Consider the following 12,059-nt stretch of genomic DNA (forward strand, 5'->3'; position numbering starts at 1 on the left):
ATTCTCATTGTTTAATAGTTGTGAAAAATATTCTTTTTATATCTTCTCCTGACCTCCTCTTCAATTAGGATATTTCCATTTTCATCTTTAATAATAATTCCTACCTCTCCTACATCCTGCCTGCCTTTTCCTCTCGCTTCTGCAATTCTGTAGATTATCTTTTCTCCCTCCAGTGTTCCCATCATCTCATACCGTTCTCTCCTGGCTTCTCCCTTTGCAATCGCTACCACTCTCTTTGTTTCCCTCTTTATCTCTTGTTTGGTAGTTGTTATTTTCTTCCCACCATCTTCTGTCTATACTCTTTTCCTTCACAGCTGTTTGAACCTCTTGATTCCACCACCATGTTTCTTTTTCCTTTTGCTGCTTACCACTTGCCCTCCCACACACCTCTGCTGCTGCTGGCACCACAATCTCTGTCATATCATCCCATATCTCCTCAGGCGATTCTGACATTTCACCCACTTATCTCTCTTCTCTGGCTCTTTCCACTTTACTTCTTAACTCTCTTGCCTTCTCCCCCACCTTCAGCTTCCAAGTTTTAATCCTCCTATTCCTGGCTGGGGCTTTTCTTTTCCTTATTGCTTTCAGCCTAAAATTTGCCACTACCAGTTTAAGCTGTGCTACAACAGATTCATTTGGAATAGCCTTGCATTCCATAATGATTTTCTTGTCTTCCTTCCTAACCAAAACATAATCAATTTGTGTCTCAATTTGGCCACTTTTGTATGTTACCAGGTGACTTCTCCTTTTCTCAAACTGAGTATTCAAGACTACCAGATTCATGGCTTCTGCTAATTCTAACAATCTTTCACCTTCCTGGTTTCTTCTTCCAAAACCTCTTCCTCCATGTTCCTTCAAAACCATCAGAACTCTCACCTACCTGGGCATTCATGTCCCCAGATAACACTAATAGTTCACTTCTTGGAACTCTTTCGATATATTCTTCTAATTTTCCTCTGAATCCCTCCTTCTCTTCACTAGCCCCTTGTTGAGGGGCGTATGCCGAGATGATATGCATGCAGAATATTATTATAAAGGGCCAAAGTAGGGGGTTTTGTGCACTCCGGGTGGCTGGGTTTTACTAACCGCCAACTACCGTGGCGGTTGATTGAAGTCTGGCGAGTCCGAGTATCATCCATTTTTGGAGCTGGCGGAGCCAGGGCAAGTTTTTGACTCTTATATTGTCATTCGGCAAAGTCTCATGTTGATGCTTATTCTAAGAACTTTTTTCTTTCTTACAAGTAAAAAGACGGTTACCCTTTTAATGAAATGGATGGTGTGTGATGCTGAAAGGTAGAGCAGATGCTATTTCACTGGACACTAATTTTCATTCTCTTCTGTGTCATACGTATAGAAAAAATTTCTTGCAAGCCTCACCTTGGGAAATTTGAAAATGATTTTAAAAAAGTGTATCTGACTCCGAATTTCTTCCTTTAGACGATATGAAATCTTTAACATTTGATTCTCCTTTTAAAGACGAAGAAGAAGATGAATAACAATAAGAAGAAGAATCCAGCTTTGAAACATCTGACTTGAAACAAACATTTTTCGTCCCCTCTAGTCAGAGGCTGGTTCCTTCACTCCCAACGTTCGTTATTTTTACTTGAAAAAGATGGAACTCAGTCTTTGGTAAAACAATCAATCTTCTTTTCTTGTTTTTGAGAAAGAAAATGAATCTCGAGGAGCAAAACATCATAAGCCATTCTTTCTCTCTCTCTCTCTCTCTCTCTCTCTCTCTCTCTCTCTCTCTCTCTCTCTCTCTTGTTGAAGACAATAGCTTGCATTGAATGCCTACATATACGGATATGCTCATTACAGATTCAACACATACTTTAGTCTCTTGCTCTCTTACCAATTTTTATTATTTTTTTTTATTCTCGAGTGCATATGTGCCTGGGTCAGGTGTACGGCAGCTGTCTATGTCATTTCACGTGTACCATTCAAGGTAATATCAGCCCTTCCATTATTTTAGCCTGACTCAGTTCAGAAGTAGCATAAACCCAAAATGATAAAATGGCCTCGTTTGCGTGGAGTCCAGGAAGGAGCAGAATCTGAAGAAACTTTAAAATCCAATCTCCTTCTTCAGCGGGAGAAAAAGGAACGAATTCATTTAAATAACTTTCATGAATAAAGTATTGGAAATCGCGGAGTCATTTCGAGTATTATCAAGTTATCAAGGATCCATATTTATTCCGTAAACAAACAAACACACACGCAAGACACAAGGACTCCATGAATTTGTTGTTGTTGCAATTATTTTATACAGGTTCTGTGAGCCTAACGAATTATAATTTCTTCAGTTTAATGCGAAAATAAGTTTTTTACGATAAATTCTAGAGCGAAAAAAATGGAAAATAATTCCAAGGAAACTATAAGGTCGACGAAGTCCCGGGGAGATTTCCAGCGCTGAAATCTTTGACGAGGAGGAAAAAGAAGAAGAAGAAGACGAAGAAGAGAAGAAGAAGAAGAGAAGGATTTCTCCACTTCTTGATGATATTGACCGGACAGAAACTTCTCCTTAACGAATATCCCTGATAAAACCTTTCGGATTTTCTGCTATTTTGTGTTAGGTTTTCATGCCTTGAAAAAGAGCCTTACACACACACACACACACACACACACACACACACACACACACACACATATATATATATATATATATATATATATATATATATATATATATATATATATATATATATATATATATATATATATATATATATATATATATATATACACATATATATATATATATATATATATACACATACACATATTTACATTTATGTATATATTATATATATTTACATTTATATATATATATATATATATATATATATATATATATATATATATATATATATATATATATATATATATATATACATATACATATACATATACCTGTGTGTGTGTGTGTGTCTGGAGTGTAAGCAAGTTTGAGCGTGAGCTCGTATGCACACGTGTCCTATACTGTTAAGCATGTTTTATTCTCAAGGGAACACCGTGATCAACGCTCTGCACTGTCTGCAGTAATTTTCGCCTTCCCTTGTATATCAGTTCTATAATCATTCAACATTTACGCGGAAGTAAACAAGGTATATACTCATTATTTTAATTAGCTGAAATAATGTGCAATAATTGATCAAACTCATCCAAGTGCACTTATTGGACTGATCAGTACCATTAGCAGGGTCAGCAACGTTAATTATTCCAAAAAGTAACTTTTCGGATAAGGGAATGTTTCCAATTCCTGTACCTGCCAGAAACAAAGGATTCAAAGGCCATTTCAGTAAATCGACATAAATGGTTATGATAATGAAGCAGAAAGGTTTCTGATGAATAACGCTATTAGGGAAAGGCCGAGGAAGGAGCTGAACATCGCATCGTCTGGTGGGAGAGAGAAGCAGAAAGGGAACAGGACGAGAAGAAGCCATGATGATTCCAGGGAACAACAAGAAACAGGAGCAATCATCGCCATAATGAATGCCGTGAAGAGACAGTCAGAAAGAAGGAGAAAGGAGAGAGGGCGGGAGAAAAGAGCAACGGGAAGGAAATGAAGCACAAGCAATTGATAACAAGGGTTTCTTATATCTATTACATTGTATTTATTGTGTTTTCAGTAGTTTATCCTTCGCGTCAACCAGAGCGCCTTTTGGCTTGGCAGCTTGAATACCAGCCCAAGTCCTGCCGGCCTGTAGCCCAGGAGCCAATTCTTGGTCGTCGTTACTGAATTGTTCTATTCTTTCCTCTTTGCCTGTGCATGCCACTCATATCACGAGGAAAAGGCAACGGAGAGAAGGAAGAGAACAAAAAGAACGATGAAAGAAAAATGATGCAAAAAGACTTCGAGGAAGAAAGCTCTAGGCTATATTAAATGTAATGGATGTTCTAAATTTAGAGGTTGAAGGTTATCGGCGACAATCAGTGGGTCATTTCACGATACCGCAGGTAGTCTTGTCCTACTGCAAGATTCCACGTTACGGAAATGACACAGTTTTTGTGAACCGGCTAAGTCTCATTCTTCTTTTATAAACAACGTATATAAAACTGTCTGAAGCTTTCAAATTGTCTAAGAAACTTCTCTTCCACGTCGCCCCCCCCAACCCCCGTCCTTGTTTTTGCTCTCCAAATGATCAGGATAATGGAAAACGTGGGGGTAATTACCAAGATTGATTGTCCTTCCATTTAGCCACTCGGTTTAATGCCGATGTCTTCTGTTTCATTAGCTTCAGAAGTAAGATTATATTTTCCATAGACTTACGGTATCTGTAAATCATAAATGAATTTTGATATCTTTATGCCTGAATGGTGTCTGGGCCAAGAACTGTTTCTTCTTGGATGACTGTTACGAAGATTTCTTTAGCCTACTCGCATAACTGGAAACTCTAAGAGTAGTAAAGTTTGAAGAGTGCCGTTTAGTGTAGATCTACCATCTTTAACTAAATATTCTTTTGTCTGTCTTACAGAACTTTAGCTTGAAGCTTAGGGCAACCATTGGTTTTCAGTTAAGGCATCAACTTTTACATAAAAGAAGCGATAAAAAAATGAACGCATTTTGGCGCAAAGAAAAAGGAAGGAGTGTCAGTGTTTTTCCGTAAAAGAGAACCAACGGTAACAGTTTTGGAGACAAAAGAAACAGTCGAATCCCTGTACGTTCCGTCTCATTCATTGCCAAAAATAAGCAAAAGAAGAAGAAGAAGAAGAAATGGAAGAGGGACTTAACCAACCCTCACCCTACGAAACTAGAGCTGAAATGCAATAAGGAAAATCCTTCATTCCTTCCAAGTGAAATATTGACGATGGCCCGGTGATGAGGCGGGAGGGGTCCATTCACCGGCGATGAAATCATTCGTAATGACGATGATCCCGTCAACGAGAAGAATCGAATTATAAATTGGATCGTTTTCCCGGACAGGTTAATGGCGCTGATGATTAGGATTCATCAGAGATGGGAAGAGAAATTCAGCTGGCGGTGGGGCGCGTCGATTTTTGAAGGAATTGACCCTTCTGGAGGTGGGTGACTTTTATGGGTTGAAGTGACTGGGGACATGACCCAGAGACAGGGAAGAATAAAAGAAGAATTAGTTTTAATTCTTTTTCGTTCATTTGTTTTTATCTTTTCCGTCTGTTCTTTTTTTTCCATCATTATGGTTTCGTCGGTTCTTGTCTGTATTTGTTTAATTCTAAGTTAGAGCTGATGTCTTCTCATAATGCTTTTAATTTTTCCATCGAATGTCTTACGGTCCAGTTATCATTTTCTTCACTGCTTCAAAAAACAGATAAATATTGCTATCTTACAAAAACCTGCCTGGGGTTGTTAAGATATAATTAACCAAGCAAGTCAAATATTATATCAGTAAGGTTGTAACATTTTATCACTGAAACAGGAACCGATGTCCTTCACAGTTTTGACACGAAAGCCAGAAAATTCAGTCGTTCTACCTCAAAAAAAAAAATAAATAAATAAAAAAAATATATATATATATATATATATATATATATATATATATATATATATAAATATATATATATATATTATATATATGTGTGTGTATATATTTATATATTTTAGTGGTAGAATATCTGGACTTGAGCTCCAAGATATGGGTATGGGTCTAACAACCTCATCCTTAAAATCAGTTTTCGAAAAGACAGAGAATGGCTTCGAAGCCCTCTGTTAGCCCCATGACGGGTCTAGCAAGCGCAACTCTCAACAGACACGACGATTCTAGTGTGAGCGGCAACGAGTCGAAATTAGGCCCGAGGAGACAAGGAACTAAGTGACCGAACGAGAGAGAGAGAGAGAGAGAGAGAGAGGGATTCCGAGTGGGAGTCATCAAAACAAAAATTTTTTTCTACCCTTCAGTCAAAGACTTCATTCCAAACGCTAATCAATTTTTGTATCGAGGACGGAACTCAATCTTCAGATAAAGAATCAATCTGGCTTTTCAATATGGAAACCGACAAATGATCAAACGGCGCACAAAGAAAGAAAGAAAGAAAGAAAAAAAAGAATGATAAGCATTCCATCCTTCGCTATCTATCAACCCAATCTATCGAACTACGTATTTCCCGATACATTTGTTTGCCGACCGTTACGTGGACAAAACAACATGTGCGCTAACTGCAACATCTGTCCGTAATTTACATTTTAACGTTTTCCCTATTGTGATTCTGGCTTTTTTATTTTTTTTATTTTTTGCTATTTATTTTCATGTGTTAGTCATCTGTGCGTCATTTTTTTATTCCTGCATCGCTTTTTATTTTTACAGAAGCGAAATCACTAACGAGAGACAAGTGATCCAACTTGTGACAAAATCAATATAAAAATCGTATGCATTGTCAGGTGTACCATAGGAAAGACTTATAAAAACAATCTCCCTTTGACAGATGACTCCCGAGGTAAAATTCCAAAGCGATAAATAATAATAAATATTTGTGAACTGAATATCAAGGGAAACTGAAATTAATGTTTGATATTAGGACAGACAAAAAAGAATTTCATTTATATAACAACAGCATATGTAACAGGATACAGCATTCATTTTAAAAGTTATGAAAAATGACGTAGATTTTTAAAAGCAGTGGTTGAAAAGACATGCTTCAATGACTAAAAAGTAATAATAGTTTTGGAACCATAAAGATAGTATACGTGCAAGGTCTTACATACACAAGCTGCCACACACTTTACATATATATATTCATATGTATATTCGCACACATATATAATTATTTATGTAAATATATGTGTATATATATACACATTTATGTATGTGTATATATATATACGTGTGTGTGTGTGTGTGTGAATTCAATCACTTTCCAAAGGAAGACACGTATTACTTTTTTATTAAAAATTTCGATAATATTGCTGTTACCTAAATGTAAAGTAAATGTTTCATTCCTCAAGACTGCTTAACTAAAGTAATTGGCTTGACTAGCATATATACGTGCTTATCATCATCAAAGGTGAAGTATGATCAATAAATAAATGAAAATATCTCATAATCAAACAGAAAGCAGTAACAGAGAGAGAGAGAGAGAGAGAGAGAGAGAGAGAGAGAGAGAGAGAGAGAGAGAAAGCAGATGGTGATTTAGTTCATGAAGATTATGGAATTCTCTCGAGGTCGAACTGATATGGCTGGTTTATCGGATTTATTTTCTTTTTTTCTTCCTATTCCTTTTCTCTCTTTCTTTCAATGGAAGTTGAATTACTGAAGCGAAAATTCCTCCCATTAAAGGGACTGGTCTGTTCTGGAAGTCAGATTGCTGAGGGTCAGGTTATCTGCACAGTTCTCGTAACTCACACTAACGCACGCGCACACACACACATACACACACACACACACATTTATATATATATATATATATATATATATATATATATATATATATATATATATATATATATATATATATGTACATATATAAAATGTGTGTGCGTATCATTCTGAGTTGAGTTTAATTCTATCATCATAACCGTATTTTCTGTCATATTTTCTTAACCTCTGATTAACCGAATGAGACATTTTTACAAACGCACTGAAGAAGACAGACCCACAATTAAAACAGGTTCTCTTTCCTTCCCTCCTCTTGTACGTAATCGGTGTATTCACACTGATAAGGATAAAATTCCATTCCAGCGAAGACTTTGAACAGAAGGAACGAGGACGGAAACCATACAAAATCACTTACGGGAACATCATACGTTGCTTATGGTCAAAGTATATTCCTTGCTTATTGCCACTACTGGAATCTACCCAGTCGCAACTGGAACATTTTGCAAAACGCGCCTGAGACCTGTCTGAGGGCGTCCGAAGGAAAGTGACATTGTATCTTCTGCCTTTTTATGAACTAAGGAACTACGCCTTCCAGACAGGAACCACGTATTCGAGCCTCTTCCCGGTCGTTTCCGTAATTGAAGAAGACAACACAGGAATGCGGCGAGGCTTCTAAGCTCTTGCAGTAGGTCGAAACTTTCCTTGTTACGGTCGTTGTTTATGGTCGGAGGAAGTACAGTAAAGGGCCGCGAAGGTGAAACTTCATCCCAGTCCTGAGGTCTCCTTAGCCGGGGTTACTGCGAAACATCGCATAGGGTGGCAGAAATGAGTAAGTTCTTTCGTAAAAATACCGAAAAAAGATTATTTTTGTTATGTAACGCGAATCTATGAAAAATAGAGTTTGTTCGCGGTTTATTTTCAAGTACATTTTGATATATGTCATTTATTAGTTTTATTTCTTAAGACTATTCAGGTATTGAAAAAGTTTGGTATCATTGTTCCAAAAAAAAAAAACAAGAATGTTTTACTCATAAGTAACACAATTAGCTGAAACATTTGAAAATTTATTTGTACAATTAAATAAAAATAATCTCTTAGGTTGTCAGGCATTTAGCTCAATTTTTCCAAGTCATACAGTCCGCTAAATTTTCCCATAACTACTCATACGAATATTTTGGAATTTGATTAGATACTCACACACTTCACTGAGATGTTATGGCAGTCAATTAGTTAGTACAGAAATCAAAAAGCAGTCGGCGTCTTCTGTCTATACGGAAATAAATACTTGAATAGAAATAGACATAAAGAAGAATTAGAAGAAAAAATCACAAACTTTTCCTAGTGAAATACTCGAAAATATTTTTCCGGACTTGATATTATTGGAAAAGTTTGGATCTTCAGATATACAGACCTCATTTAAAACTCGTATCTCACGTCCATAAAAAATGCCCCTAGAGCGCATCCGTGAAATTTCAATTTAATATACAAATCTGAAGTTAGAGTAAAATATTCATCTCTGTTAACGTATCGTTCAAGTGTCTTTGTGGAATGAGTAATGGAACCCAGGAAAAGATTAAAGATTGGTCATGGTAAAAGGAAAGTCTCTTTCACTTCGCTGTTCTCGTTTTCTCTCTAACCTTTCACGAATTTCAGCTTTTTACTTATATTCTTTTACTCTAATATGACTTTTATTGTAATACCTCTCTCTCTCTCTCTCTCTCTCTTTGTTTTTCGCTGCATTAAATACAATACACACCCACGCATGTACTACATACAGTATGTAACATAAACACATACACACACCATAAATATACATATATATATATATATATATATATATATATATATATATATATATATATGTATATATACATATATATACATATATATATAATGAATATATATATATATATATATATATATATATATATATATATATATATATATATATATATATATATAGAGAGAGAGAGAGAGAGAGAGAGAGAGAGAGAGAGAGAGAGAGAGAGAGAGAGATTTTAGAGTGGCAACTAGCTCCTTTTTTTAATGATCGACTTCTTGTATCATTTATGGACATACTGAATATTCATTCATGAGAATAAAACAAGAACTGATGGAGGCAACCGCATCGAATAATCCCAGAATATCTTCCTTTGGCTTTCATGAAGCCCTTCAGAGAGACACTGTCTTGTAACTACATTTAAATATTTAAATGTGACGGGCTTACCAAGTCCCCAATGAGGAGGTGAAAGTTTTAATACATCTAAAATTAATTTACTCGACCGACTAAGTTGGAGTAACGTCATTTTTCACCCGCGTATATTTGTCCGTGTGTCTGTTCGCAGGACGTCTCAAAAAGCTATTAAGGGATTCATTTACATTTTACATATAGATGGGCAGTTGGATCTGCGCGTAGAACCAGTATTTTTTATTATAAAAGTTTTAACCCAAAGAAAATTGAAGCGTTCTAGTCCACACGGTAGATTTAGCTCCTAATTTTGATAATAATTGCAAAGACTGACAGCAGGTTTGCCGTCTCTGAACCTTTCACGATTCTGTGATTACGAACAACGGATGGATACAGGTGTCGTCGTTATGGGAGACTGTACACTATAGCTCTCTTTTTCTTTCTACGTCTTCTATAAAACAGTGCTCGCTCTCTCTCTCTCTCTCTCTCTCTCTCTCTCTCTCTCTCTCTCTCTCTCTCTCTCAAAAATCTTGGGTACGTGGCTGTTACTGGACTTGTGGTTTGCATCTAGGGTAGAGAGAGAGAGAGAGAGGAAATACCAGACACTCTCAAAATGTATAACCTCATATCCTCTTAAAAACGGAAATATTCATAAAATATCTGTATCTGTTATAAAAAAAATCCACGAACACAACAATATGGAGAAAGGCACAATGCATGCACGCACACATCCCCACACGCAAGGGGCGCAAGAGGCCTCATTATTCGAGCGTCTTGAAAAGGAGAAAAAGCCAAAATCCTCAGGGATTTAGCGCAAGACATTAATGAGCCTGTCATCGGCTTCCCGACTTTAATACGTCTTCATAAAGTTGAAAAATGGTCAAGGTGTGTCTTAACAAATGGCCTGGTTCTCTTCTTTTCCCATTTGGCTTCATGACACTCAATTTGGAAGATCTATTTCGGCGTTTTAAAAAAAAAAAATTATTTCGTTTTTAAATGTGTAATGTTCCTCCCTGACCTTTTGTTGTGGTAAAAGGGTTACGAAAGGGATTTTGCGCTCTTTTGCGTCACAACTGGTCTCTAGGAATTTATGTTTAGCTGGAATATCTCTAGCGTATGTATATTTAGATATACATGCATTACGCATACAATAGTTTTTGATTTGAACGAATTAGTATATCGCAATCATCGAGCACTTCCATCAAAACAGTAATTTAGTGAAGGACGCTGAATATCCAGCGGAAGGAAGAGTCCTTGAAAAGGCCGTTGTCTCTAATGATATTAGACTCAAGAGTCCTTCAGACTTCATCAAAAATGAAAGCAAAACATGAATTTTATTTCCCGCATAACTTCGTCCACAACCGCCATCTTTTAACCAAAACACAAATAACAGCCATTAGGCCTCCTAGCTGGGTACAGAATTAATTGCGATTTACCGGCTCACTGTAAGCAGTAAGTCGACTACAATCTCCCTTGCGGTTGCATTTCTGTCTTGTTTCTCGCTCACTCTCTTCACTCCCTCACTGTTTAGCTGTCCAACTTCTCTAATCCTTGGTTGCTCCAGGTACTACCTCATAGCTAAGAGCAAATCCTTCTTGCAAGTCAGTGACCTAGACAGGGCGCATTGGTCTAGGAAGCTCCTTTGATGATGTGATTCCCCACTACTGGGGTAATGTCATGACGTCAAACTTAATATGAATTTTCATAAAATACATTTTTTTTAGTGGTCTGTAAAAAGAAAACTATTGACATGGCTATTTGTCTGTCCGTCCGCCCTCAGATTTTAAAAACTACCGAGTCTGGAGGACTGCAAATTGTTATGTTGATCATCCACCCTTCAATCATCAAACATCAAATTGCAGCCCTCTAATCTCAGTGATTTTTATTTTATTTAAGGGTAAAGTTAGCCGTGATCGTGCGTCTGGCACCACTTTAGGTGCCAACAACATAGGCCATCACCGGGCTGTGGCTGAGAGTTTCATGGGCCGTGGCCGAGAGTTTCATACAGCATTATACGCTGTACAGAAAACTTGATTGCCCCGAAGAAACTTCGGCGCATTTTTTACTTGTTTTACTTAGAAGCTCATGGGACGGGTTGTGGGTCCAGGCCAGATGAAAACATAAAATGGAAGGTGCAGGGAGGGAAAGCGTCTCCCGACTCCAAAAACGCAGGAAAGGATCCTTTCCTTGGAGGGAAGATTTTGATAGTCACGAGAGTCTCAAGAAGGAAAAGATTACCAGAGTTTGGTAGCACAATAAAAGACCCTGACGACTTCCGTGGTAAAGAAAAGAAGTTTATTTAGACGATTCTCGAAATTGAAACCTCTGTCACGCAAGAGTTTCCCCCAAAAATGATTTCATCTGCCCCTCCAGGCATCGTCACTGATTTCAGAAACGATGGAGATGTACTGGATGATAGAGGTAATCGACCACAAAAGTGTGAGGAGGAATGATTAATCACTATATAAACAACCGTCAATAAAGGATTTTCTTCCAAGAATCTTACTTTTCTTTATCATCTCTTCTGTCTGTTTGTTTCCTCCCTTCACAAATCTCAGTCCACGGAAAAGTTCCGAGAATCTTAC

At 37.0% G+C, this 12,059-nt stretch overlaps 1 protein-coding gene across 1 annotated transcript; it reads right to left on the minus strand.

The window, feature by feature from the left end:
• Positions 1-462: 462 nt before the first annotated feature.
• On the minus strand, positions 463-864 carry LOC136831094 (craniofacial development protein 2-like). The gene has a single exon (XM_067091045.1). It carries the CDS (start codon positions 862-864, stop codon positions 463-465), a length of 402 nt encoding a protein of 133 aa, XP_066947146.1.
• Positions 865-12,059: the final 11,195 nt, after the last annotated feature.

Source organism: Macrobrachium rosenbergii, chromosome 48 (assembly GCF_040412425.1).
Source record: "Macrobrachium rosenbergii isolate ZJJX-2024 chromosome 48, ASM4041242v1, whole genome shotgun sequence".
Taxonomy (NCBI): domain Eukaryota; kingdom Metazoa; phylum Arthropoda; class Malacostraca; order Decapoda; family Palaemonidae; genus Macrobrachium; species Macrobrachium rosenbergii.

Bases quoted from the DNA above. Each gene is read 5' to 3' on its own strand.
- LOC136831094 (XM_067091045.1), bottom strand. From the start codon at position 864: ATGGTTTTGAAGGAACATGGAGGAAGAGGTTTTGGAAGAAGAAACCAG.